The 26,632-nt window shown below is 40.7% G+C and overlaps 1 protein-coding gene across 2 annotated transcripts; it reads left to right on the top strand.

The window, feature by feature from the left end:
• Positions 1 to 1,293: 1,293 nt before the first annotated feature.
• TMEM26 (transmembrane protein 26) lies at positions 1,294 to 26,404 on the top strand. Of its 2 annotated transcripts, XM_024209669.3 has the most exons (6): positions 1,294 to 1,697; positions 12,348 to 12,426; positions 21,298 to 21,414; positions 21,948 to 22,168; positions 23,274 to 23,350; positions 25,637 to 26,404. In XM_024209669.3, the coding sequence occupies exons 1-6, from the start codon at positions 1,507 to 1,509 to the stop codon at positions 26,050 to 26,052; spliced, it is 1,101 nt and encodes a 366-aa protein (XP_024065437.1). In that variant the 5' UTR covers positions 1,294 to 1,506; the 3' UTR covers positions 26,053 to 26,404. The 2 variants fall into 2 exon arrangements, with proteins under 2 accessions (XP_024065437.1, XP_024065441.1); XM_024209673.3 differs by lacking the exon at positions 21,298 to 21,414.
• Positions 26,405 to 26,632: the final 228 nt, after the last annotated feature.

Consider the following 26,632-nt stretch of genomic DNA (forward strand, 5'->3'; position numbering starts at 1 on the left):
ATTATTGACATTTCCTCCCCCTTCTTCCCCCAATTCTAGATATTTGCTCTTTCCAGCTGACATTTTTGTAAGGGCACCTAGCGACTGGGATGGGCATACACTATACAACTATCTAAAATAACAGGATTAACCTTTAAGAGACTTCAAGTAGCTTTTGTAAGCTATAAAGCTGTTTCTAACCAAATTGCGTTCTGCCTCTCAAAACCAGATCATCTGGAGAGTCCATAAAAGACTTTTTTTCTGCCACAGTAAAATCTAAGAGAAAAAGTATCCTTCAGAACTACAAATTCCAGGGTCCTTATTTGTTGTCTCCTTGTGATTCATATGGAAAAGGTGTGGTTTGGTTGGGGGTTTTTTGGGGGGGAGGTGTAATCAGTGCATGCTCTGATTTCTTACGCTGAAAGAATCCAATGCTCTGAATTAAACACACACACACCCATCACTGTTCTGGTAAGAGTCACAAACTGTTGCAAAAATGTTTGCTTACGTCCAGAGGAACACAGGATATGTAAAATCATCAGATAAGCTAAAGACCATTAGGGAGTCAAAACGAACCACAAGGAACCTGAGTCTCTGCTTTGATGCTGCAGTTTTATGCTCACGTGTCTCCGTTGAAATCACTGGAGTCACATGGGTGTAAAACTGGAACACCACAATGTTTCAGTCTAATGTTTAGCTTTCATTTGGGAAACTTTTCTTGCGTGTTATGCAGTGTAAATAAAATTATTCTCTATAACCGAGAAATTTTACTGTGTACGTTAAAGCCACTTCACTTTACATACTGTTTCCATGGAAGTTCAAGGAATATGCAACAGCAAGGAAATTCAGAGTTAACTGGCACAACATTCAGACTTTTGTGTATTTTTCTATTTCTCCCTAATGGCATGAGGTAAGGCTAGAAAGTCAGCCCAGATTTTTGCTTGAGTTCTGTATATTCTTCCTTTCGCTGCTTTGTCAGACTGAGTGCTGAAATTATTTTGCTAAAGCAACGTTTATCAGGAAAGGGGGGTTGTACAACTCCAACTACAGAAGCTGATTCAACTGGTAATTTTTCTAACATCTTTTGCCCTTTGATATAAATGAAACAACAGCAGCAAATGGAGAAAAGGGATGAAAGCAAAGGGATGAAAAAAATTCATCAGACACAAATCTCCAACTATTCTAGTCACTGACTGGAGGATTGGGGCGGGGGGGGGAGAGAAAGGAATCCTTTATGTGCCTGTGACTCAATGAGATCAGCAAGTGCTGCGCGGAGTCATGCATTGGACACCACTATAGTTTAAAAGCCTGGTTTTGATTTTTTTAAAGAGTTTTCAGGAAGTCTGGGGGAGGGGCAATGCAGTTTTTTTGTTAAACTGGGCCCCTTTGTCGAGATGGAACAAGAGGAAAGATCTATCTGCTTGTGGTGCATACACACATCAGTTATTCTCAGGGAAACTTCCCATCGCCTGTAAAAGGCACTGGGCCACCGCAGTACTGGGAGAGGGGGTGGGGGGCCAGCTGAGAATGGAGCTGCTAGTGCTGCTCAATGCCCTGGTTACACGGCTGCTCTTTGTTTTACACTCTCTGATCGGGGTTTGGAGGGTGACTGAAGTGAAGAAGGAACCCAAGTACTGGCTGCTGGCATTGCTCAACCTCCTCCTGTGCCTGGAAACTGGGCTCACCCTCAAGTTTAAGCAAGGCAAAGGCTACAAATGGTGAGCATATCCCCTTGGCTCCTTCAGGGTGTCTTTTGGCTCTTTGCATGTACACTTATTGCAGATCTGAGGCTCACTCTAGCTGGGTTGCTATTTTATTTCAGAGCTGAGACTCACTTTAGCTCTGCTACATAAGCTGCTCTTGCTTTGTCTTTGTCGAGATTTCAGGAATTTTTGCATCGACTGCTACAATAGGTTTGCAGATGGGATTTTGGGGGGCAGTAGAGTTCTGGACAAGCCACTGCAAAATCCAGAACATTTTAAAAGGGTAGTTTTGCATCAGGCTCTTTGGAAATCAAACTTTTGTCAGGGAAAGCATTGGAAAGTGTGAGAGTTTCATGCAAGGCATTTTTGTTCTAGGTGCTGCTGATCTAGAGTGCTGAAATAGCTAGAAAGAAAAACTACATAACTCCTTTTTGCTTTCTCTGGGCTCCTTTTGAGCAACAGCTTGTCAGGTAGCAACTGAGCAAGGGCAAAAATCCTGGAGAAAGCAGGCTGCTCCATGCCATAATTCCAGCAACCTCCTCCTTCTGCTAGTCTCACTGATATCCACAGTTTTCCTGGAATATTATTCCTCATCAGTGCTGGCTGCAACAAGATTACCCTGAACTGACAATCAACAAATAAAGATGTGTACAAGCCACTGGCATGGTATGATGTAGATTCTGCTCAGTATTTCAGTTTCTAATAGGTCTGAAGTTAAATATGGGAGCTACTACATTGAAAATGTTTCAATATAAATGAATGTGGGTGAGAGACAAAGATTCCTTAAAAACATACCACAGTTTTCCCTAGCACAAGGGTTTTACATGTGTCTAGAAAGTGCTCATACAAACAGGATGACTTTGCTTCTGTCCACATCCCATGTGATTCATTACTCTAAAGAGTGAGCCAAAGCAACAGCTCTGTGTAAGCAGAGGTAAATGTTTGCATCTGCCAATATTATTATGGATCTTCCATTTGTAGAAACTCAAGCCACATGTCCCTGAAAGTAAATAAACAGATAAAAAAATGAAAGATAGTTTTATGATAATAAACGCTGACACCATTGTGTGAAATATGTTATAAAAGTCCAAAGTATTATTGTGAAGCAAGCCACAAACTTTTCACAGTCTAAACTCACATAACCTCATAGCACTTCCATCAGTCTTCTACCTGAATCTATACCAGGGATGTACTTTTTAAATAATGCAGTAACTGTTTAGTGATTATAGGGATCAAAATACATGTTTATTATATAGAAACAGTGTAAGAACATCCCATTTTTGTCAACATCAGCAGTTATGCAAAGGAATATTTCACACACCTGTTTTCAGAAAATTAAAAGAATAGTATTAGCTGTGCAAATAAGTTTGCATTCAACAGAAATCAGTGAAAAGTCTTGGGGGGGGGAAATTGACTCAGGAGCTAGAGCAATTCTGCAGAAATGTTTTTTAAAAACTGGACCCAATCCTGCACCCTGTGACTTCACTGGGAGTAAGATCAGGCCTGATAACAAGGTGTCTAGACATTTGCGGATAATGGGTAAAATTTGTATGAGCACCTAAGTGAACTCAAAGCCTAAGCCCCATTGATGTTTTTCCCTGTAAGTTCAGTTCCCTTGTGACTTGCAAATGGGCTAAACTCTATATCACTAAGGCACTTTGAAATTTTTACCCAACATCTTAGTCTGAAGCATATCTACAGGGAGTTGAACTGCTACTTAAAATAGATTAATGATTCTGCAAGAAGTTTAAGGAGAACGTTTTTTTAAAAAAATGCTTGAGATGGATTTTTATAAGTTTGCTATTGTTAAAATCCCACATGACACAAACTGATACCTTCACTGGCATTTTCAACAGAGAACAGATGGAATAGACACAGAGACTGAACTACTCTCACCACTAGAAGGAATCCTTCCAGATGAAAGTCAAGGCATAATAGAGAGTTTACTGGAGGAAGCTTGCACTGCCACTAGTCATGCCCTACCTGGTCAGCGAATAAAAAAGGGGTGTTTGCCTCCAGTGCTGTCAATCTTTTAGACCTTTCCACAAGGCACTCAATTCAGCATAAAAAAATTTTTTAAATCAACTACCATAGAATATTGGGAACAACTAGCTCACCCTGTTTAATGGGTATATACAACGTATCTGCTCAGTCTTTTTTTAATTCCATATAAATTCTAATATCCTCCTCTGTCTTCTTGGTGGGGTTTCCTCTGGGATGATCACAGGAAGTCTTTGAAACAAGAAAGATACCTTTGGCAAAATGTTCATTTTGACTGTGGCTCTTTTTCCCCAACCAAAAAATTGTATACTTCCCCCCGCACTCCAGACCTCCTCATTTGCTCAAACAGAAAGAGATCTTCAAGATCTCTTTTGAAATTTGAATTCCCAGGTATCTTATAAAATGTTGCCCGTTTGTACCCAAATGTTTTCTGGAGGCGTGACTTTTCAGTCTGGCTAATTTAAAGCAAGCGTTTTTCTCAACTTTCTAGAAAAGCTGTTTTATATAGAATCGTAGAATATTAGAGTTAGAAGAGACCTCAGGAGGTCATCTAGTCCAACCCCTGCTCAAAGTAGGACCAACACCAACTAAATCATCCCAGCCAGGGCTTTGCCAAGCCGGGCCTTAAAAACCTCTAAGGATGGAGATTCTACCACCTCCCTAAGTAACCCATTCCTGTGCTTCACCACCCTCCTAGTGAAATAGTGTTTCCTAATATCCAACATAAACCTCCCCCACTGCAACTTGAGACCATTGCTTCTTGTTCTGCCATCTGCCACCACTGAGAACAGCCTAGCTTCATCTTCTATGGAACCCCCCCTTCAGGTAGCTGTAGGCTGCTATCAAATCACCCCTCACTCCTCTCTTCTGGAGACTAAATAACCCCAGTTCCCTCAGAATGCTCCACTATTAGAAGTGATGGTGTTTGGTCAATTAAGAAACTATATATAACATTTATATCAATCTTTGCAGACATCTTTCCTAACAAAAAGCTGGTCCATATATGGCACACTGGGAAAAGCACCTGGATAGAGAAATGACCCTAGAGAAATGAGGTTTGATTTGGAAAAGAGGACCAGTAGCTTCAGTCTTTAAGATACTGTTTCAATGCTACTTGACACCAGTCAGGTTAAAAAATAGAGAGATTGAATGGGGATGAATGTTGGAGAAATTGTTGGTGAAAGAGGAGATCTTATGCAATATGGTGGAATGTCCACTCATTAGAAAGTATTGGGATGCAGTCCATAACCATATATCACAAATTGCTGGATATTTATTACCAAGTGATCATTTGGTGATCCTTCCTAGCAGAAATGGTCACACAAAAGGAGATGAACAATTAATCTCTCTCATCTGCTAATAGTTGCTCACCTACTGATAGTGTCTCACTGGAAAAACAAAAAATATTCCAACCATAGAGGGATGGTTCAAAAAAATATGGGAGGTGATTGTAATGGCTGAGCCATTACAAACATTGAATCTATCTCCCCTTGTAAGTATTCTCACACTTGCTTCTTATCAAACTGTCTGTACTTGGCTACCTTGATTATCACTTCAAAAGTTTTTTTTCCTCTTACTTAATTGGCCTCTCAGAGTTGGTAAGACAACTCCCACCTGTTCATGCTCTCTGTATGTGTGTATATATATCTCCTCGATATGTTTCACTCAATATGCATCCGAAGAAGTGGGTTGTAGCCCACGAAAGCTTATGCTCTAATAAATTTGTTAGTCTCTAAGGTGCCACAAGTACTACATCTTCATCATCTGGACCCATGGCGGATACAGACTAACACGGCTGCTACTCTGAAACATGGGAGGTGATTGTTATTGAAAAAATTAACACACCAATTATATACCCAGCAAAATAGACAGAGGACAAATAGATATTTGGCTACCTTTTATTCAATAGTCAGACAAAGTACATTCACCTCCAAAAAAGCCTAGCATTCCTGTCCAATAATATTTGATAGACATGCCATGTCTGTTAAATATGTGTAGTCAGAGATTTCAGTCAATTTAATACAACCATTAGAAATGACATGCAATGGGTATTAATGATCACTGTGTAATATGGTAACACTTAAATAGAGAGATCTGGTGGCTACATTCCTCTATAATGTCTCTTTAAACAAAAGCTCAGAGTCCTAATGATTGTTTTGAGAAGGAGGTATTAATACTGCCTAAGTAAATTAATTCCACTACACTGGATATTTTCCTTCATAGTATTTCACAGAAGCATAAAAATTAGATGAGGAAAAGAATATTTGCTTATTTATTTGGATTTTTAAGAATGTAAAGAAGGATCTATCCCAGCCTCTAGATACCCCCGACATTTCTTTAAAAATCAAAATAAAAAACAACTGGTGCTAGCTGTACCATAAACTAGCAATAACCAGCTAATCTAGTCTACCCCCTGGCCATTGTAGGATCGTTTCCTAACTGGGATTCATGGAATTAGCTTCATTCTGAAAATGGTATAAGAAAAACCCTACTGATGCCTCTCTGTTCATATTCTTTATGGATATTTCCATGTCAACTAGCAGGCAGACGCTAATCCCAATTGAATAATGGAGTTGAACAAACAGTTCATGCACAAGTTTAGGTGCTGATCCTACAATGTATTGCACATGGAAAGAACTCTGGGCCCATGGAGAGCTCCTCTGAAATCAGTACAAATTGCAAGGCTTGGGTATGTAAAATCACCACAAGCTGCTCCTGAGGAGGAAACCAGATACAAAGAATTTCAAGTTAGTTTAACAATAAATACATCCAAGAATTTTGCTATCAAGAACATTCTGCCAACGGGAAAAGGGAAAATTTGATGAATTGGGACCCAACTCTGCAATACACTGCACACAGGATAACCCCTATGCCTGCACAGAGCCCTAGTTGTACTATGCTGAGCAGCTACATAAATGTCACAACATTGTCTGCTCTTGGACTGGATATCCCATCCCAAAAATGAGAGTCCTGCTACATGACTTTATCCTTCTAGATTAATACAATGCAATCAAACCTACAAAAATAGTCTAGAAAAGCCAACATTTGCCATCCATTATCCTATAGTTATTTCCTATAAGGTAAAGAAAATACCTAACAAGTTCATACATCACCATGATTTAGCAGTTGGTAAACACTCCGTTCTTACTGGTGCTCATTGATTATTCTGTGTAAGGAGATTGCTAATACCTTGTGACCTTCTGGCAATGGGATAGATTAGTGATGTTCCTGTAAATCTGGGGAAAATGTAAGAGGTTTGGTACAATTCTTAATAATTGTTTAGGAGGCGTTCAAGGCTGACTGTTCGTGTATATAGGTAAACTCCAGTTATTCAAGTAAGTCAGGGGACATCCAGAACATCTTTGGATACTTAGAGTTTTAGATAAATTATATTTGGATTTGAGGGATAGGAATGAATTTCAGATCAATCCGTTTAGATAACTGGGTTTACCTGTAGTCAAAATATACAAATAAAATCTAGATATCAGGATTTAAGTTTATGTATATACATATATGATCACTGCACATTTGGGCAGAGGTCTGTGTGACTGAACAGTTTGCATCAGTGCTTAATTTGTAATGAAAGAGGTGCCAGGGCTCAAGCAATTTTTTTTTTTTACTTTCATAACTGACACAGCAAGCCCAGAGGTGCTGGGGCTATGAACTGCCAAGCCTAAGACGCCTGGCAAGCCCTGGCACAAATTAAGCACTGGTTTGCATCATATCTGAGATTGTTTCTACAGAATAGCCATCAAATTTTGTCCACAAATTATAGCTAAAGATAGTTGCTTGTTGCATTAGCACAGGCAATTTTAACAGCACACATGGAGATTAAATAATATGAAGAAGCTGGCCAAGGAATGTTTCCTCTAGGTTGCTCCTTCTAAAAAGAAAGGCAAGGCTAAAAGCCCTGAGCTCAGCTGGCTAGAGACAGCATCATTAGATCAGTGGCATTAACCTGCCAACTGCAAAAAAATTTCCTGTGCTAAAATCCTACAGGAAAGATATGCAGTGTAGCTGTAGCCACGCTGGTCCCAGGCAGGGCCGGCTCTAGGTTTTTTGCTGCCCCAAGCAAAAAAATGTCTGGCTGGCCCCCCCCCCCCCCGCTTTTTTTTAGCTTTTACACATGTTTGCACTTTGCAGTTTTGTTTTGACTGTTTAAAATTTAAAAAAAATGAAAACAGAGAATTTGTAGTTAGTGAAATAAAACAATTTCCTACTAGTGTAATTTTAACATTTAATTTTAACAAAAACACAATAACAAACAATTTGAGTTCAAGTATACACTGTAATGAAAAACGTTAGTGTCTTCCAGTTTCTCATAAATTAAAAGAATTTATATGAACTGAATTTTTCTGGTTTTTATACTTGCGTAGTCTTTTAATAAGTCAGTGAAATCTAAATTTTTTGCAATACCGGTAGTACTTTCAATTGAAATTAATGCCAGTCCTGACACATGATTTTGAGACATGGTGGACCTCAAAAAAATTTTTAGTAATTTCAGTTTTGAGAAACTGTGCTCACCAGAAGCCACCGATACTGGTAATGTTAAAAGAATGCGTAATGTTATAGCAGTGTTTGGAGTGAAAAAATCATTTCTTGCTATAAATTCTAATACTTTTAGAGGAGAAGTTTTAGGACTTATTAGCTCAGATAAAGCTATTAATTCATCATACAATTCTACTGCATCAATGTCAGCAGCGTTATCAGTACTGAGCGCTAAATGTAGGTCTTGGCACTGTTTCATGAGGTCTTCTTTGGAAAACTGATTTTTAATATTTCCAATATCGTATAAAAATTCGAAAGTTTCACAATGACCATGCAACTGACAAAATCTTTCTTCAATGGAAGTTATAGCTACATCCAAAATACAATAGAAACATTCAACTTTAAACCTTTCGTTTGGATCGAGAATAGGATCACCATGAGCCTCATAACAAAACTGTCTTGTTTTTTTCCAAGGACGAATGAATTTTTGAGGTGCAAACATTGGTTCAAAATCAAGATCCTCTGCTATTGTTGTTGCTTCTTTGACAGTTTCTTCAAATCCTTCATCTGAATGGTATTTTTTTAAATATTCCAGCGTTTTATTCAAAATTATCTTTGCCTCGGATATGTCTATGGTTATGTTCTGCATAACTTTGCTGGTCAAATTAATTTGATTTAGAATATTGTGCCAAATAACCGTGCAACATGAAAATTGAAACTGCATCATTTTCTGAGCCAATGTTTCAGCTTCATGTCGAAGTGAAGGATCATACGACAAGTCCTGGCTTATTTCGAATAGTGCATCGTAAATCTCTCCTGATGAATATCGGAATGGTCTAATAGCTTCTATCCTGCTTTCCCATCTAGTTTGACTCAGAGGTTTAAGTGTGAGTTTTTGTTCAAGATGCTTCTTCAAGACTGCCCAACGGTGTGTGGAAGCACTAAAAAAGTTGTAAATTGCTTGCACTGTGGTAAAATATGAAACGGCATCTTTTGATGATTTGGCGGCATCATTGACAACCAGATTGAGCGAAAGCACATGGCAAGGAATGAAAAAAGCTCGATTGTTTAAATTCAATATTCTTTGCTGTACACCTGCATGTCGTCCTCGCATGTTTGAGCCGTTATCGTACCCTTGGCCGCGCATATTTTCTAAAGGTATTCCATAGTGTTCCAATCTCTGTAGAATTACATCTGTGAGGGCTTTCCCAGTAGTTTCATTCACTGGTATAAATTCTAGAAAGTGTTCACAAATTTTCACTTCTGCATTTTCATCAATTTTCAGAAATCGTAAAACTATTGACATTTGCTCGGATCTTGAGTACAATCAACTATAATTGAGTAATATTTGGCATGTTTCAAATTCGATAAAATTTCATTACGCACTCCATTAGAAATTATCTCATTTTGTGTATTTTTACCCAAATAATGGGTGTGAATCTCTCCATCTTTCACTCTTCGTACATGCTCAGCCATAACATTATCAATTTTTGCCAATAACTCAACCAATTTTAAGAAATTTCCATTGTTATTCTCATATAAAATATCCGAGGATCCACGGAATGCGAGGCACTGTTCGGCTAGGAAATTAATGATTGCCAGTAAACGTTCCAACACTGCTTGCCAACGTAGAATTTCTGAATTTAGTTGACGTTGCTGTACCGCATCGATTGTTGTACTGGTACGTAATCTGTTTGACAGCTCAATCCAATTTGTCAATGAGCGTAAATGATTTTTTGATGTTTCATGTTCTTTCAAATGCTGATGCAAATTTCGCCAGTCATTAAAACCCGCAGTTGCCAGAAAAATGTCCGAGTTACAGAACAGTTTGCAGCAAAAACAAAAAACGACATCTTTGGTCTGTGAATACACTAACCACGATCTATTAATTTGTTCCCCATTTTTCATTTTTTTCTTCATACTGGATGGCATAAATCGATGATTTGACTCATTAAATGGATATTCAAATGTAGGATCTAGTTTTGAAGGACCTTTTTTCACAATAATAATTGGCATTGTATCAGTAATTATTGTCGGCCATGTACTTGGATCTGATCCTATGTCAGTCTCTCCACCTTCCAATAAATGTTCTTCAGTTTTAGATTTGGATAACAGTTCTTCATTTCTGGACTCTTCAGCTGAAGTAGTAAATCTTTGGGTGGATTGTGATTGTTCGTCTTTATCAGTTAGTGAAGATAATCTTTGGTCAGATTGTTGTTCATCTTTATCAGTTGATAAAGGTAATCTTTGGTTCGATCGGTCTTCATCAGTTGATGAATAATCACCTTCAATGCATTGCTTAGAGCTTTCTCCTTGATTGTCGACTTTTTTAAAATACTTGTTTGAAGTACGAGATAGTTTTTCTAATTCTTTTTGCCGTTTATCTCTTTGTTGCTGGTAAGCAGCACCAGAAAGTCGTTTTCGTTTTTGTCCCGGCATTTTAGCCCTATAACCACTGGCACCGATGCAAAACGGAAATTAGCGCGAATGGCGCCGATAGGGCAGCACAGTACACACATGTAATCGTGATTTGAGTGACCGTGTCACAACATGACATGATATTTTTCACGTCACACTCCTATTGCACTACTGTACTTGTCGTAGATAAGGCGCTAGTCATTGGGGCGAGAGAGCTCCCCACGAGCTCGGATACACACTGGACCCAGCCCTGCTGGCGTTTTCCCAGTGCTGAGGCCGCCCAGCTGGGAGCCCGAGGGGCATGCAATGGGGAGAGCTCTGGGGCTGGAGGAGCCAAGGAAGAAGTGCTGGGCTTGCTGGACAGATGCTGCCCCTCTCTGCCAGGTCGCTCACCCCCTGCAGGGGGGGAGGCAGAAGGAGACTCCAGGCACCGGCACCCTGAGGCCACCCTGCTGGGAGCCCGAGGGGCATGCAATGGAGAGAGCTCTGGGGCTGGAGGAACCAAGGAAGAGGTGCTGGGCTTGCTGGGCAGATGCTGCTCCTCTCTGCCAGGTCACTCGCCCCCTGCAGGAGGGGAGGCAGAAGGAGACTCCAGGCACTGGAGTGCTGTGAGGGGCTGGGGAGGGAGGCAGCAGCCTCTGGGCTCCAGCAGGCAGAAGCTCCCCAGGGGTCCTGGGGACCCTCCTGCCTGGCCCGACTCTTACCTTGCTGCAGATCTGGCCTGAGGTGGAGTCATCTCCGGTCACCGCCGCTCCCAGGGCCAGGGGTTGGGGCTGCTGCTGGATCCCAGCCCTGCTCATCCTTGGGCTTCGCCTTGGCCCTGGCATGAGCTGGGCTCAGCCCGGGCTGCCGCTCCGCTCCCCTCTCCCCTCCCCTGGCAGGAGGCGGCACAGAGAGGAGGAGGAAGAGGAGGCAGAGGCGGGGACAAGCCGAGGAGGAGTGGACCGCCCGGGCGCCATGTTCCCCCGTCCTCTGCAGCCGGAGCAGGGAAATGTGCATAGACGGTATGATAAAATTCCTGAGCGTTCTTGGAAAACATGGCCAGCTCAAGAAGTTGAATGCCACAGGTGTCAGAAAGTGACACTATGAAGATCATCAAAGCAAGCAGAGGTGACACAAAGTGAAAGAGAAAGCAGAGAGGTCCACAACAAACAAGGTTACAGAACTTCCAGTGTAAGTGACATGCATATCTGGCCAGTATCTTTATAAACAGTTTTAGTCCATTTTGAAGGATTCTTTGGGGAGGAAACATTTGTTTTGGTTCAGGATATTTCTACCCTTGTACTTACACATGGACTCTGATCTCAAACTCCTTTTACACCTGTGTAACTCAGTGGAGTGACTCCTGATTTACACCAATGTTAGATCAGAAAGAGGGCCTTCAGCAAGAGATTTTTATATACCCACTTCCACACAGAATCGAGTGGGCAAAATACATGAATTAAAAGAGAAACCTGTGTTTTGTTTTTGAAAAAGGTTTTTAAACAAACCTAATCTTTGATAAATTGTCTAGTAAACCCGTGTTAAGACATACATGTATTGATTGCATTAGGAATTCAGTGAGAATGGCAGCTGTTAAAGTGTTAGTTGCAGTTACCCCTCTCCTTTATATTCCATATGGCAGAACTCACAAAACACTTATTAAATACAGTTCACACTGAAAAGTAACATTCTGAATGTTCCACTCAGAAAATGGTAGGATATATGTGGTGCTCATACAGTGTTGTAAACTAAGCCATCTTTTCTTTTTCTTCACAGGTTTTCTCCAGCAATATTTTTATATCTGATTAGCACAGTACCATCATTATGGCTACTAGAAACTCATCGTGAAACTCAGGTATTTCTTGTGGTATTTGAAGGAAATATCTGGAAACTGATTCCATTATTCATAGTCTGCCAGGTCTTATTCCTATTCTTCATTCCATTCTCTGGTGACACTCAGGGCCGGCTCCAGGCACCAGTGAAGGAAGCAGGTGCTTGGGGCGGCCAATGGAAAGGGGTGGCACGTCTGGGTCTTCGTCGGCAATTCGACAGCAGGTCCCTCAGTCCCTCTCTTCCTCTTTGAGCTGCCGCCGAAGTGCCGCCGAAGAGGAGGAGAGGGAACGGAGGACCCGCCGCCGAATTGCCACCGAAGAATAAAGCGGCACGATTGAGCTGCCGCCGAATTGCCACCGATTGGCTTTATGTTTTTTTCCCCCCGCTTCACCACTTGGGGTGGCAAAAAAGCTGGAGCCGGCCCTGGTGGCACTACCACTACAGCTCCAACTATAGTAACATCTTTTCATCTTTTGATAATGTTGGATTGGCAGCACTTCATTAAATTTGAGACCAAACTCTTTGGTATTCTGCTGATGTGGGTGGAACTGGACGTCTCAAGATTAATGATATACAGCCTTGCACTTCTAGGTTACTGGTCTGAACCCAACTTAGGCTGGCAATGGCATTACCATCAGATAGCTGCTTGGTGGCTTAGGTAAAATACAATACTGGTTCCGGTCCAGTTCTTAGCAGACAGGTACCATGGTCCCACCTAAGTCAAGGTCGAAGCATATTTGCCCACTATTGTTAGGAAGATTACACAGACACAGTCACTGCCAACCCTGTACTCCTGATGGATGAAATTCACCCCCTATGTCCCATTTTATCCCTATTTTGAGGGTTTAAGTAGAGTTAAGTGATGCACAGGCCTCCTGCTGGCCCTCTGACCAGAGATGAACTGACTTCTATGCTCTCTGATTAAATAATGGAGCCAGTCTCCAGAGCTACTATACATGTGATGAAGCAGACAGGGACAGGGCCTGCCCGCAGGAAAGCTGGATTCTAGTCCTAGCTCTGCTGTTGATTCCCTCTGTGACTTTTGGAAAGCCACTTTTATCTATGCCTTATTTTCTCTTTAAAAAAAAGTATACTTACTCCTTTTTGGGAAACATTTTGAGATCCCTGGATTAAAGGTGTTCTGTTAAGGCTAAGTCCTCTTGTTATTCATGAGGGTTATGACAACTTTACATTTCAAGAGTGGAATCCTCAGCTGCACCAAGGAAAAGCTAAGGGTAGTTGTGAGTGGGTATGGGAAGCTGCAAATGAGTCAGCTGCAGCTTTCCAATCACCAAGCCAATTCTATGCCAGCTCCAGCCCTAGTCAATATAATTCAGAGCAGCATTAAGGTTCTGTCCTGTCCTTGGTGCACCCCATATGCAGGTGGTGGGGGACGAACAGAGCATAGAACAGGGCTAAATACGCCAGCTCTTAATCAGCTAATGATTCCGCAGTGCTGGATGATTGTCATCTCCCCAATTAGGACATCTTTAAGTCCTCTTAGCACTGCCAGAGTGGCACAAAGGGGTTTAGCATGGATCAGGATTTAGTCCCAAGAGTTGCATTAGAACTTCCTCAGAAGAGCCTGAGAGGATTGTTAAGAGAAAGCAATAGAAAGAAAATGCATACATTTGATTAATCAAACACAGAGCCTCATTTTCTCCTTTGAAACATTGTTAGATCACAGAGAAGCGTTATCAAATATTCAAAATTGCATTTGCAGTGAGATTGCCTGAGGCTCTTTCTAAACACAGGAGCAAGAATTTATTGTCTTCATGTTTGGCACATCTTCCTAAACATTTGTGAACAGGTAAACTGGATATTGAGAACATTTGTAATCGTTAACTCTGGGCTAAGAAACAGGCTAATTTTATAGTCAAAGGCAGTAGATTATTTCCCAGAATGATGTTACAACATGGCATACTTTGTATTTTATTGATATACTGCTCCTCTGAATTAAAGTGGTACTGTATCAAGTAAATAGTTTAGCTTATTCCTGGAGAGGGATAGAAGATTCTGAAAGTACATATGACCTAATGGATTCAAACCAAGACCTCAGGGAAGGACATCAGTCCCGTTAATAATTAGACCAAAATGTAGCACCCAGTCACAAGTGCTACTCTTTATAATAAAATATCTTGTGCCTTTTCTTAATAACAGGATCAAGACCAGGCAATTGTGCAACAACTACAGCACATTTATTGAATACACAATAAAAAGGTTTTGTGGTAACTGAGGCAATAAATACTATTAAAGATTTTGCTCTCAGATTGAATCCCTAAAAGTAAACATTAGCCCTTCCCCCCCAAAATAGTAATTATTTAGGGCATAATTTCATATGTACTCCCCTACCACTGAAGAGCATGGAAGTTTTGTTTCCATAAATATCACAGGAATGGGCACAAGTAATAACATATATATCAGAAATGTGAAATATTGACAGTGCCTTGTATTATTTAAAGCAGTGGTTCTCAATCATTTTTTTTCACAGACCACTTGAAAATTGCTGATGATCTCGGCAGACCACTTAATGATCTTTCCAAATGTTGTTTGTACCGTTAGCTAATTATTGTAAAGAGCTTTGGACAAAAGTGCTATATAAAAAAAAATTAATAATAATTAACTTTTGTTCTATAAATAAAAGCCCACAACTCATATTTAATATCAGTAGTCTTAACCTTTCTAATGGGATGGATGTGCCCTCTCTCCCCCGCCGTGGCAGCCACAGAGCTGGGGCTGGGAAGGAGGGGGGTCTCTCACCGGCAGCTGCAGCCCTGGAACTGGGGAAAGTCGCCTCTTTCTCTGGCCGCCGCAGCCCTGCACATCCCAAATTCCCCCCACTCCCTCTTCTCACCCCACTACCCCCTCCCACCTACCCTCTAGTCCTCTAGTCCCCCCAAGGCCACCACCTCACTGCACATGTGCATCTTCTCCAGGGTCCACTAATTAGGTGGGTGGCCCTTCATTCTCTTGTGTGCAGCCCCCCAGGCGCGCACCTTAGAGGGAACTATCCGCAGACCACCTGAATGGAGCTCGCGGATCGCAGTTTGAGAACCTCTGATTTAAAGCATGTTGGGATGCACTTTTTAAATAGAGGGTTATGGTATAAAATCAGATTGAACTGCGTTAAGTAAAAAAAAATTACTGTCAGTAAAATCAGTGAATTAAATAGCAAGGTAGAAAAATGACAAATATTATAATCTGTAAAAACACAGATTTGAGACATTCCTGTTTTCTTCCTAAAGCTTAAGGTCCCAATTGAGCAAGCCACATTAGAATGTGTTTAAGTGCGGTGCTGAATAGAAAATGACTTAAGTATATGCTTAACTTTATGCACATGCTTAAATGCTTTGAATCAGGCTCACAGAGAGCTCACATGTACTCGAGCAACAGCCCAGTTAAAGGTAAATTTCCGTTGAGTACAAAAGAAATTACAAGTTGTGCCAACCAAATATTTATTTTAAACAACCCTAAACAGTTTAAGAAGAAACCAAAATCCATCCCACGGACAGAACTGGTGCTTTGTACTACATCTGGGCAAAGTTTTGTGGATGAATAGTTTGTTTATTGAAAAACACAGCCTTGGGTTGACAAACTATTTGCACATTTGGGTAGAATATGGAAAATAGTTTCAGCTGAAAAAAATGAAGAGAGTGTCAAAACATTTTGTTTTAGCCTGTATGGTATGAAACATTTTCACTTTTCATTTTGAAGTGATATTTCAATAGAAGTTTAGCTAGATTTATCTTTAAGAAGGGGGAAAAATCTAAAAAAAGAAAAAAGTAATTTGGGGTTTTTGTTAAAAAAAGAAGCATCAGCAAATATAGTACACTACTGTGTTAAATGTAAACTACTAAAATACTAAAGGGAAAGCAGCATTTTTCTTCTGCATAGTAAAGTTTCAAAGCTGTATTAATTCAATGTTCACTTGTAAACTTTTGAAAGAACTACCATAATGTTTTGTTCAGAGTTACGAACAACCTCCATTCCCGAGGTGTTCGTAACTCTGAGGTTCGACTGTAGGAACATCATGTGAAGAAATCACAGGGATGTTGAATCTCATTTTAGGAAGAAAAAAAAGTAGGAAATAAAGTAGCCCAGGAAGTTTGAGGATTTTTAAAATGTCTTCCTATCCTTTTTTGCACAATAAAGAGAATTACGTGTAGCTACATATATAGACCCAATATTTAAAAATAGTTGAATTCCTTCCTGACAGAGAAAGAAAGATGTAAGCCAGATTTATTCATTGACTGCCAGGCTTTACATTCAATTTTCTCTTGTCATATTCCCACTAAATAATTGCATGTATATAGAGGATAGATGGGCTGGCCGAATAGCTCTGGCGCCAATGCTCCCATTTACGCCCATATGTACTTTGTAAAATGAACAGCTCTTCCCCAAACTTTCATGTGAACAAACACCAGTTTCATAAATATTCACAGAGAACTGAACCAGAACAAGACATGAATGTAATTGGATCAAATCAGGACTCAGACTAAATGAACATGTTAACAAATATAGTTATCCACTATTTGCTCACATCTGGTCCAGAATAAGATATAGTCCCCACCCTAAGGAGCGCAAGTCAGGGCAGAATTTTTCAAAAGGAGAAGCCTAGCACTGAGGGAGAAAAACTCACATTAAAACACAAATAGCTTTAGAAACAGAAAGAGGAACTCAGACAGATACTGACAGAGTAAGTTGCTTTTGCATGTATGTTCTCTGTTTCCTCACCCCTACGCCAATATGACAGTCCTCACCTTGCTCACAAGGCTGCAGCTTTGATGGTGCCAGGAGCAGGCACATGTTCCCTCTCCTTTTCCTCCCCACTTTCCTTCACTGTGTTGGGGCTGCTGCTGCTTCTTATCCTCCTATCACTTCCTTACTCCTTCTGCGTCTGAGCCTGGGTTCTGGGCCTGTCCCACCTGCGTGTCATGTACATAGCAGGTTGCTGGGCTCCTACTAGCAGCCCAGGCTCCTGTACCAGAGATGGACTGAGCTTCCTTCTCAGAGCTACACACCAGATGCATTCAGTATAAGGTCCTTTAATGTTCTGCCAGGTATGGCCGAGGTTAGCTTAAAGAAGATATGTTACACACTGTGCCACCAAGCGGCCGAACAGTGTATTATAGTTCAGTATTCCACTACAATTCAGGGTGGTGCTATGGCTTTGTGATTGGCTCCCATTTGGTGACGATGCAGGGTGAAGGGATTGATACAGCTTTCTGTCCAGATGGGGCAGCCATTGTGGGCTCCCTGTTTGAGCCCTGCCCTTAATCTACGTGGTGGATCTCTGGTGATGCTGGGGGATGATTATCAGTTTTGGAGTCTGGCAAGGATTTTTCCCACATGGCAAAATTGGCAAAGTGCTGGGTGGGTTTTTCACCCTCCACCTGGCATCCAAGAGGTCTAGGCTGGGGGGTTACATTACACTTGGTGCAACTTTGGCAGTTCTAGTGCCATAGATAAATTACAAATAGTCTAATTTGAGCTCCCTGTCACCCAGTGGGTTGCCTGGGAATTGGCCCTGAGCACAGTCATGCATAGTGGGGTTTGCCTCTATGTCTTGCATAGTTTATGGCTCCTACCCCGAGTGGGAAGAAGGAAGTGTGTTGTGACTCTGGATTCTAGTCAGCGTTCCTTGGTAAGCTTGAGGGTGTAGAGAGGTCATGGCCTTCACACTCACCCTCAGGTTTATAGTCCCACTCAGGCCAGTGGTGCTTATTGAGATGTGTACTGAAACAACCCTCCCGGGTATTTTGGGGTCATTAACCCAATTAGACAATAGCTTTAAATAAAATTGCAGCCTCCTCATTTAACCACATTGTGTTCATGTCTCATTGTTTTCATGTCCACAGTAATACCTCTGTCTACCTTCCTTCTCATAAGATACAAAACCTCCATGGTTCTTTTCCATCTCTCCCTGTGAAAAAAAAAACTCCCGCACCCCAACCCCCACAAAAATAACCCAACCAGCTAACCTAAGAGCTTTTTTCTAAATTTCCAGGTTATTGGGGAAGGGGCTCTGTTTACAGCATTTGTTCACAATTACTGCACAGTGGTACCTGACGTGCTTCACTTATGCTCCATTCTAAGTAAAGGGGAAAAGTGGAATCTCAAATACAGGTATTTGTTGGAAGATGTTGCCTTTATACTAGCATATAGCTCCCTAGCACTCCCTGGAAAACAGTCGGTTTGGTGCAGAAAAAGTTAGGGTGGGATTCTTACTTAGGCACCTAACTTCCATTAAAATCAATGGGAGTTAGGTGCCTACTGTACATACCTTTGTGAATCCCACTCTTAACTCCTACACTGATGCGATGAGCATACTAGAAAACAATCATCCAGGCCTGTCTGGCAGAAATAGGACGGGATGAAAGTCTTCAATAACTGAGGAGTTTGATTTTCTAATTAGCTTTGTTTTTGAGTAGAATGAAATGAGATGCTTAGGGATTGTTAGGAAGACAGATTTTTAAAATCATATCCAATCTGCTCCAGGGACAATAATAAGGGTCACTGAATATCTGCTCCCTGCACCATAGTAGTTTCTTTAGTCACTGCAGCTCCATGCAATGAGGATTTGTTTACTGAAGTTCAGTAACTTCATGGTTTTTTGTCTTCATTACATTCTCTCAGAGCTGTATGTACTCAAAGAGTGGAAATAGGTGCTTTTCTGCTCTAAGAGGATACACAGCAGCACATGCCTTTCTTTCTTAATTAGTCCTGACATTTCACCAATCACACCAGGAGTTTCCTTGAAAGATAGAAATAAATAGCCTCTTGCCAGAAAAAATGGTCTGTCTTTTCTTCCTCTGAGGGATCTTATGGAAGGAGAAATGAAACAACCAGAATAATTACAGACAGGTCCTCTGGATAAGAGAAAGTTGCCTTGAAAATAGTCCCCTCCCCCCTAAAAAGCACAGGCCACGCCTGTCTTCAGATTAGAATGCAGCTGTCAGCCTTTACCCTGATTTACCTTTTAATCAGAGGGAGTCTGACGGGATATTTGTGGAACCATTGGTGGCATATTAGAGAGAGCTGCAGCATACTGCATTTATGAAGTGAAATCAAAACTCTACAAAAGTTTTCCTACCACATCAACCATTGGTGTAGAGTCCCGTTCCAGAGTGAAATTCACCCCAGCACTAGACCCATGCACCACTTAAGTCTTCAAAATGCGGAATGCTGTGTTAGCCCCCTGAACAATGGGAGAATTTCACCATTAATAGACAGATATTTTTCTACATACCCAATGATTCTGGGGTAAATAAAAAATTCCTAATTCAGTAAAAAGTCTTTTTTCTACCCACTGCAGACACCAGAAATCATCTCTCTAAGATAACGCTGGGTTTTGTACCCATGCATGGAAGGTGGCTATATGTTGTATCGAACTAGGTTGTAAGGTGTCATTTTTGCAGTATTTGAATGCTCTCCTGCACAATGAAATTACAGAGAATGGGGCCAAATTCTGCTTACACTGATATCAATCTGGAGTAACACCACTGACATCAATTACATTACTCCAGATGTAAAGTGGTGCAAATGAGCAGAACTGGACCAATAGCCTTAGGCACACAAACCCACTAAGATCATACAAATCCTATATCAGCCATATTTGATTCTGCTAAAATATACTGGCAGTTACTAGAAAATTCAACAACACACACAATATAGAAAAACTACAATATTCTGCTTTACAAAACTGGGTAGTAATTTAGGGGCTCCCTAGCCAGTCCCTGCAAACTTATGTGAATTATGAAATAAATGAACTAATAGGATGGCACTATTGATAATCACAGAGAAAGCCACAGAACTCTTAGCCCTAAAGGGAAAATGACAGTTGTACTGAAACCCCTTCCTTTTCTAAATGATATTGCATTGGAATTTTCTGATGCAGAAAGAGAAAATGGTCAGGCTTATGGTAGGCCGGGGGGGGGGGGGGGGGGGGAGGAGGGGTGCTACCAGTGGTTGTGGCGGTAAATGGATACCTGTCATTTTTCTCTTGTTTCTAATATGTGCTTATTAAAATAGGTCACTAAAAAGGCAGTTGAATAGATTCTGAACGAAAAATGTTTACTGTACTACTAGAACTCTGCTGCAGTGTCTGGAGCCTACACTCATACTGCATTTACTAATCCAACAAGTCAGAGTCAAACTTCAGAAGTAAAACTAAGGGTACATCTACACTACGAGATTAATTCGAATTTAGATAATTCGAATTTGGGAAACAGATTGTATAAATTCGATTGTGCGCGGCCACACTAAGCACATTAATTCGGTTTTTAACCACATTAATTCGGTGGTGTGCGGCCACACTACCCCTAATTCGAATTTACAAAATCGATTTTGGTGCTACTCCGCTCGTCGGGGTGGAGTACAGAAATCGATTTTAAGCGCCCTTTAATTCAAAGTAACTGGCTCCGTTGTGTGGACGGGTTAAGGATTAATTCGGATTAACGCAGCTAAATCCGAATTAAAGTCGTAGTGTAGACCAGGCCTAAGTGCAGTACAATGTTGGCATTACATAGTATTTTAATACATGAATAGGTAGAACCACAGGCTCTCTCAGAGCTAGTTGGCTTGGAATTCACAGCACACCATCACAGGGGGTTGGGCTTCAGGAGTGACATCCATTGTGGGCTTGTTGAGACTGGGATCAACATGCAAATGAGGCTCAAGTTCTACAAAGGGGGTGAGCAAGTGGCATATTACAGTTTGCTGCCAGAGCATAATGCAAGTATGGCTAAGGCAACAGGAATGGGAAATTGGGGGATTAAATGTTGGAAGGGAAGAAAGGAGATGTCTCTAGGATGAAGTTGTTGGGTGAAAATTCAAGAATTCTTCTCCAGCTCCATGAGGTTTTCTGAGTGTATGATGTTTTTGTTTATCGTAGTTTTGCAGTAATGAAGCTGAACAAACATGGGAAAATATCAGCAACAGAGAAGACTTCAATCAGTTAACAGAGAGCACTCCCAAAAATGAGGGAGCAGATCATCACATAATTGAGTCGGTGGGATACCTTTCTCTACTCAGTGCATAGACTTTATAATAAATAGGGGCACAGAGATAAGACATCACTATTTGGGTCTATGTGGTGAACCTCCCTTGCACAGGACAGTTTTGCAAAGCGGTGTGATGGAAATCATCATTTATAAAAAGCCATTGGTGTAGATGGTGCTTGTGCTCTAAATGTTGTTTCTAGGATTGGTCTGAGTCTGAAGGGATTTCTTTCCTCCCCCAAGAATGACAAAATTCAGTTCAACAATTTTGGAGTTACAGTGGAGCAAAGTATAACAGTTAAGTGAACAATGAGAGAAGGGGAGAAAAAGAGATAAATCAAGAGATAAATCAACTTGGTCTGGCAGTCCATTTAGTGAGTCACACCAGCAGCATGAAATGGTTTGCTTTAATTCTGCCTGAAGAAAGAACTAGCATGATCAGTTGAATTGAAGGTGCATTCAGTGGAGATAAGTTTTTATAGCTAGACCATCTCATTTTCCTATAGTTACAGTATTTTTCTTGTTGTTTTGGTCTTTGCAATAGGCTAGAGTTTTTGTCTCCCAGCTCTCCACAGTGTGTGAGACTGTATGGACACTAGGACTCCACCAGACTTTTCTGCTGCTACTAATAATAGGGAGATGGCTTCTTCCCATTGGTGGTGAAATCACTCGTGATCAATTGTCACAGCTGCTACTTATGTTTGTGGGAACTGCAGCAGACATACTTGAATTCACTAGCGAGACCTTGGAAGTAGAAAATGTAAGGTAAGTAATATTTCCTGAAGTACGTCATTTGTATCCAAGGTTATATTGAAGACTTTCTTGTTCCATTTCAAGTTTTGTAATCTGTGTGAATTTGGGGTTGCTGCAACTGTATTATTCAGAGATATCAAGAGATGGCTACTGTCTAGGTCTTCTTTTTATCCTCTTCTGCGCCTCCATGGAGGTCACAAGTAGCTCCCATCCGCTTCATAGGAGGTTATTCATAATGAAACATGTCACATTCATCAAAAGGAAAGGACTCAAAGAACCAGGAAAATGGAGTAACTAACACACAGTGTTTACAATATATACAATTAGAGCTACTCCAACTATTTAATACAAAGAGAGCCTCTCCTTTGGTTAGTGATTTGTTCACAAGCTAATCTTGGTTGTCTTGTAGATCAGATGCTTTTCAGACTGTGTGTTGTTTGCAAACAGTTTGCTGTGGCTATTCATTATCCAAGTTGCATGTTCGGTTACCTGATATGGTTTCTGCTCCCTGAGTGGGTGATGACAAGGTTTTAAAATAAGAGAGGAGAGAGTAATCTGCTTCCAATGTGAATTTTCAGATTAATAATCATTAGAGTGATTTAGAAACGTCTTCAGAAATACTCAGTTATCGAATTATCATAAAGAATGTGACCTCACAAATAATGGGAAACAACTTGGCACTTTTATCCCTGAAAATATCCATACATTATTATTTTTTCACTATTCAACTCAGCTGTACCTGTAACAGAACTTATTTAACAGCAGGGAAGGCTCTCCCTACATAACAAAGATGGTTCAAGCTCAACAAAGGTGTGAAATCAGGGTAGGGTAGGGCGTCTTCTCCTCGTTGAACCTCAGAATTTATTTCCATACTCTGATCACTCTTGAGTATTAACTCTGAGGTTTGGTCTAAATCACACAGCTCAAGCAGGTGGAAAATGCAGACCAACTGTAGGGATTCCCACCAGGAGCTGCCCCAAATTTCTGCAGAATTCTGCTGGAATGACACATGAGCCCACTAGGTGTACTGTTGGGCTCCACATCCTTTTAAAAGTGACAGTGTTCTAAATAGTTTGGGGTTCATTTCATTAGTTACTCACTTTTTGTTTGTTTTTAGGCATAACCATGCTCTTGTTTATGCAATTCTTTGTGTATGGACTTGGAGTATGTTGCAGTTTCCACTTGATCTTGCAGGTTAGTATCAGCAAAACACCTTTTTCAGAGATGAGCATGTCTCAGGGCTGTGCACACTTACAGCACTCTGTGAATGAAAATAAATACCACCGCCAAAGACTATGCTGAGGGCTTTTGGACAGCAATTCACATCACAGAGACAATGATGCGTTATTCGAAGGAAGCTCAGCATCAGCATAGAAAAATAAGCATGCTTTCTTTTGAAGGAAGATTTATTTCAAGCTGAACTGTGGTCTCTTTAATATACACTGTTTGTTGCCAGGCAAACTGGAATTACTGCTGACATGTGTCAAATAGGAGCACCTGCTGTGATTGTGTCATTATAATGGAAAAATTGACAGAACCTTAACTATAAACCCTGGGGCTAGAGCCACTCCTGGAACTAGGCTGGTTCCCACTGGGGTAAACGATAGCAAAGAGCCCCTGAGTCGGGATGTCTCTCCTTAACATGAGGCCAGCCTAGCCCATAAAGTGGATATGGCTGGCTGAGAAAAGGGTGTGGCCAGATGCTCCCCCACTCAGTAGCTTTGGTCCATAGAGCTTCTCTGGAGACCATAAAAGTATTAAACTGCTCATCCTTGGCTTGAACCCCAAGGAAAGCAGGTAGTAGAAACATCACAAGTCCTACCTCAGGGTGATTTTATCCTCTTGCAGAGAGGGCTTTTCTGGTGCAGGGAGGCATAATGAACATCTCCCTATATCACAGTCTATTATTCTGATCCCTCTTTTCTGGGAGTGTACAATTCAGCTGCATCTCATGTATACAATCAGCTCAAGCAGGAATTATTTTCAACAGGTTTTTATATAAAATTGATAAAATGGCTCAATCAGTTTTTTCTTATGGGACTTTTTCTTGAGTCATTTTCTTACAAAAGATATTAGGCTTTTTTAAATATTAAGGTTGAGGAAATATTTCCATGTTTTAATTTGTCATTTTAACAGCTCGATGCTACAAATTGATGCAGGAGCTTTTAAGATGTCACATTAAGATTTGCAGATATATGGACTGCTAACAATGTATTCTTTCAAAAATACATACCACTGTAGTTCAAGAAAACATTCAAATACCCTTAAAGGATCATAGCATTAATTTAAATGAAGCAATGTGTATGCCACATTTTTCCTTGTCATTGCTATTCTGTTTTTTTCCCTACATTTCACAGTTGAAAATTAAAGGAAAGAGTATATGTATGATCTTTAAAATATTTATCATATGTGACAATGCTATTTAAGAAGGTAAGTTTGTAACGATCACACCTCTGTGCAGCTGTTTGCGTGAGACACAAAAATTTTATTTTTTACTGATGCACCACTGTGCTTTGTAACAAAGGGCTATGTCAGTGCTGCACATGACATTCAGCTGCATCAAGGCAGGGTATTTCAAGATGATGATGCACAAGTGCATAGAAAATTCAGCAACTGCATGCAGAAACTTTTGTTTCTCTAATGAATTCAAATGAAATGCTCTGCTGTTCTAAGAAGTTTGCTTTCCATTCTTGACCGAATTATTTACATCCAAAGAGACAAACAATACAGTTCTTCTACTGAATGTGTCATGATTTGTGATAAAAAAACAAACAAACCTGTGATTATATCCAAGTATCTACATCTTCTTTTTACCAATTAAATCTAAAAATTATGCAGTCTAAACAAAATAACCTCATTTCTGTTGTAAATTTTTTATGTTAGACAACCATATTTATCATGAATGAACCCTAGATATTACCTTGCAGGTGCAATATCACTGCAAGCATTTTAAGTTAGCTAGTGGGACATTTTCAACAGGTTAAGGGAGACTCATGCATACAAGTTATATTTCCACGTGATTTAGTACCCATAAAACCGGAAATAGATAGCAATGACTAGAGTCATGCATACTGTTTGTAAGCACTGTACATACCTCCCATCAGTATATCCCAACCCTAACCTGCAAGGCCTGCTGTGTGAGCCATGTACCATCACTGAAAGGAGGCTACTGGTCATACCAAATTTGTATGGTGGGTGTGTGATGTGGACAAGTGTCCAACAAGGACAGAATGAGACCAAACTGTTTTCAGGCTCTATTCAGCAAAGCACGTAAGCATATACTTAACTGTAAGCACATTCTTAAGAGTGAAGTGCATGCTTTGCTGAATCAAGTCCTGGACATACTTAATTTTGAACCTTGACCTGCAGGGTTGATAGTTTAATGCACTAATAATCCACTCTACCTCAGAGCTGCCCTTTCAGCCTCTTATGTCTAGGTTTCAGAGTGCTACATTAACACAGAATGTCTTTTATTTACAGTGCAACATATTGGCTGTAAACTATCTGTGTCATCTACGAGAGTCCCCACTTTACTGCTGTGCAGACACAGCGCAGATCTGTGGAACATTGGAATCAGCCTTTTCATACAAGATGGCCCTTTCCTTGTTTTACGTTTGATACTGATGAGCTATTTTAAAGTAATTAATCAGATGCTGGTGTTTTTCACAGCGAAGAATATCTTAGTTGTGATGTTACAACTGTACCGTCTAATAGTGCTATCGTTAGATTTCCGTGCTTCCCTGCAGTATCTACCAAGCAGCCGGATAGGAGGAGTCAGCTGCTGCCCATGTGAGCCTAATGATACCACTCTCCCACCCAGAGACGGGGATACTGATATGAGAGAATGCACTGCTATTCCTCTGGAGGATTCGCCAGTCCCATCAGAATATCAGTGAACTCAGCTGTTTATTCGCTACAACACGGTCTGTTTCCTGTGGCCTTTTGGAAGGGTTTGGCCTGTTTGTATTATCATGGTTCTTACTCATCTCCCTTCCACCACAAAATGAAATTTTTGTTCTAAAAACCAGGAGAAGACTTTGAAGCGATGTCACAGAAAGGAGAACTTTTTGATCCTATTGAATTTGGGGGAGGGGGGAATGGGGGGGGTGTTTCCACCACATCCGTATTATATTTATCCAATGGGATTAGGTAGGTGTAGTTTATAGAACTACAAGGTTTGAAATTGTATGTGATGCATTAACAAACTTGGTTACTGTCTTTGGAGGCATTATGTTAAAGAATGTGCTCAGATGTATTTGTGCAGAAGGACAGACATATCAGGACAGTTACCTGAAATTGGGGAGCCTGTAACTTTGCTTCAGTTGACAGGCTGTAAAAACAGTGTGCTGAATGATACATTTGCCTATCACAGAATTATTTCAGCAATGGCAATTGCATAGGAGTGTAAGTGAATGGAGATAATGTGTTTCTGCTGTCACTATGACATCAAAACACTGTCCTTTCAGTGAATGCAAG

This window comes from Terrapene carolina, unplaced genomic scaffold, assembly GCF_002925995.2.
Source record: "Terrapene carolina triunguis isolate 2854851 unplaced genomic scaffold, T_m_triunguis-2.0 Scaffold95, whole genome shotgun sequence".
NCBI lineage: Eukaryota > Metazoa > Chordata > Testudines > Emydidae > Terrapene > Terrapene triunguis.

Bases quoted from the DNA above. Each gene is read 5' to 3' on its own strand.
- TMEM26 (XM_024209669.3), top strand. From the start codon at position 1,507: ATGGAGCTGCTAGTGCTGCTCAATGCCCTGGTTACACGGCTGCTCTTT. The intron at 21,415-21,947 runs GTGGGATACCTT...TCTTTGCAATAG, and splicing joins ATCATCACATAATTGAGTCG to GCTAGAGTTTTTGTCTCCCA. The intron at 22,169-23,273 runs GTAAGTAATATT...GTTTGTTTTTAG, and splicing joins TTGGAAGTAGAAAATGTAAG to GCATAACCATGCTCTTGTTT.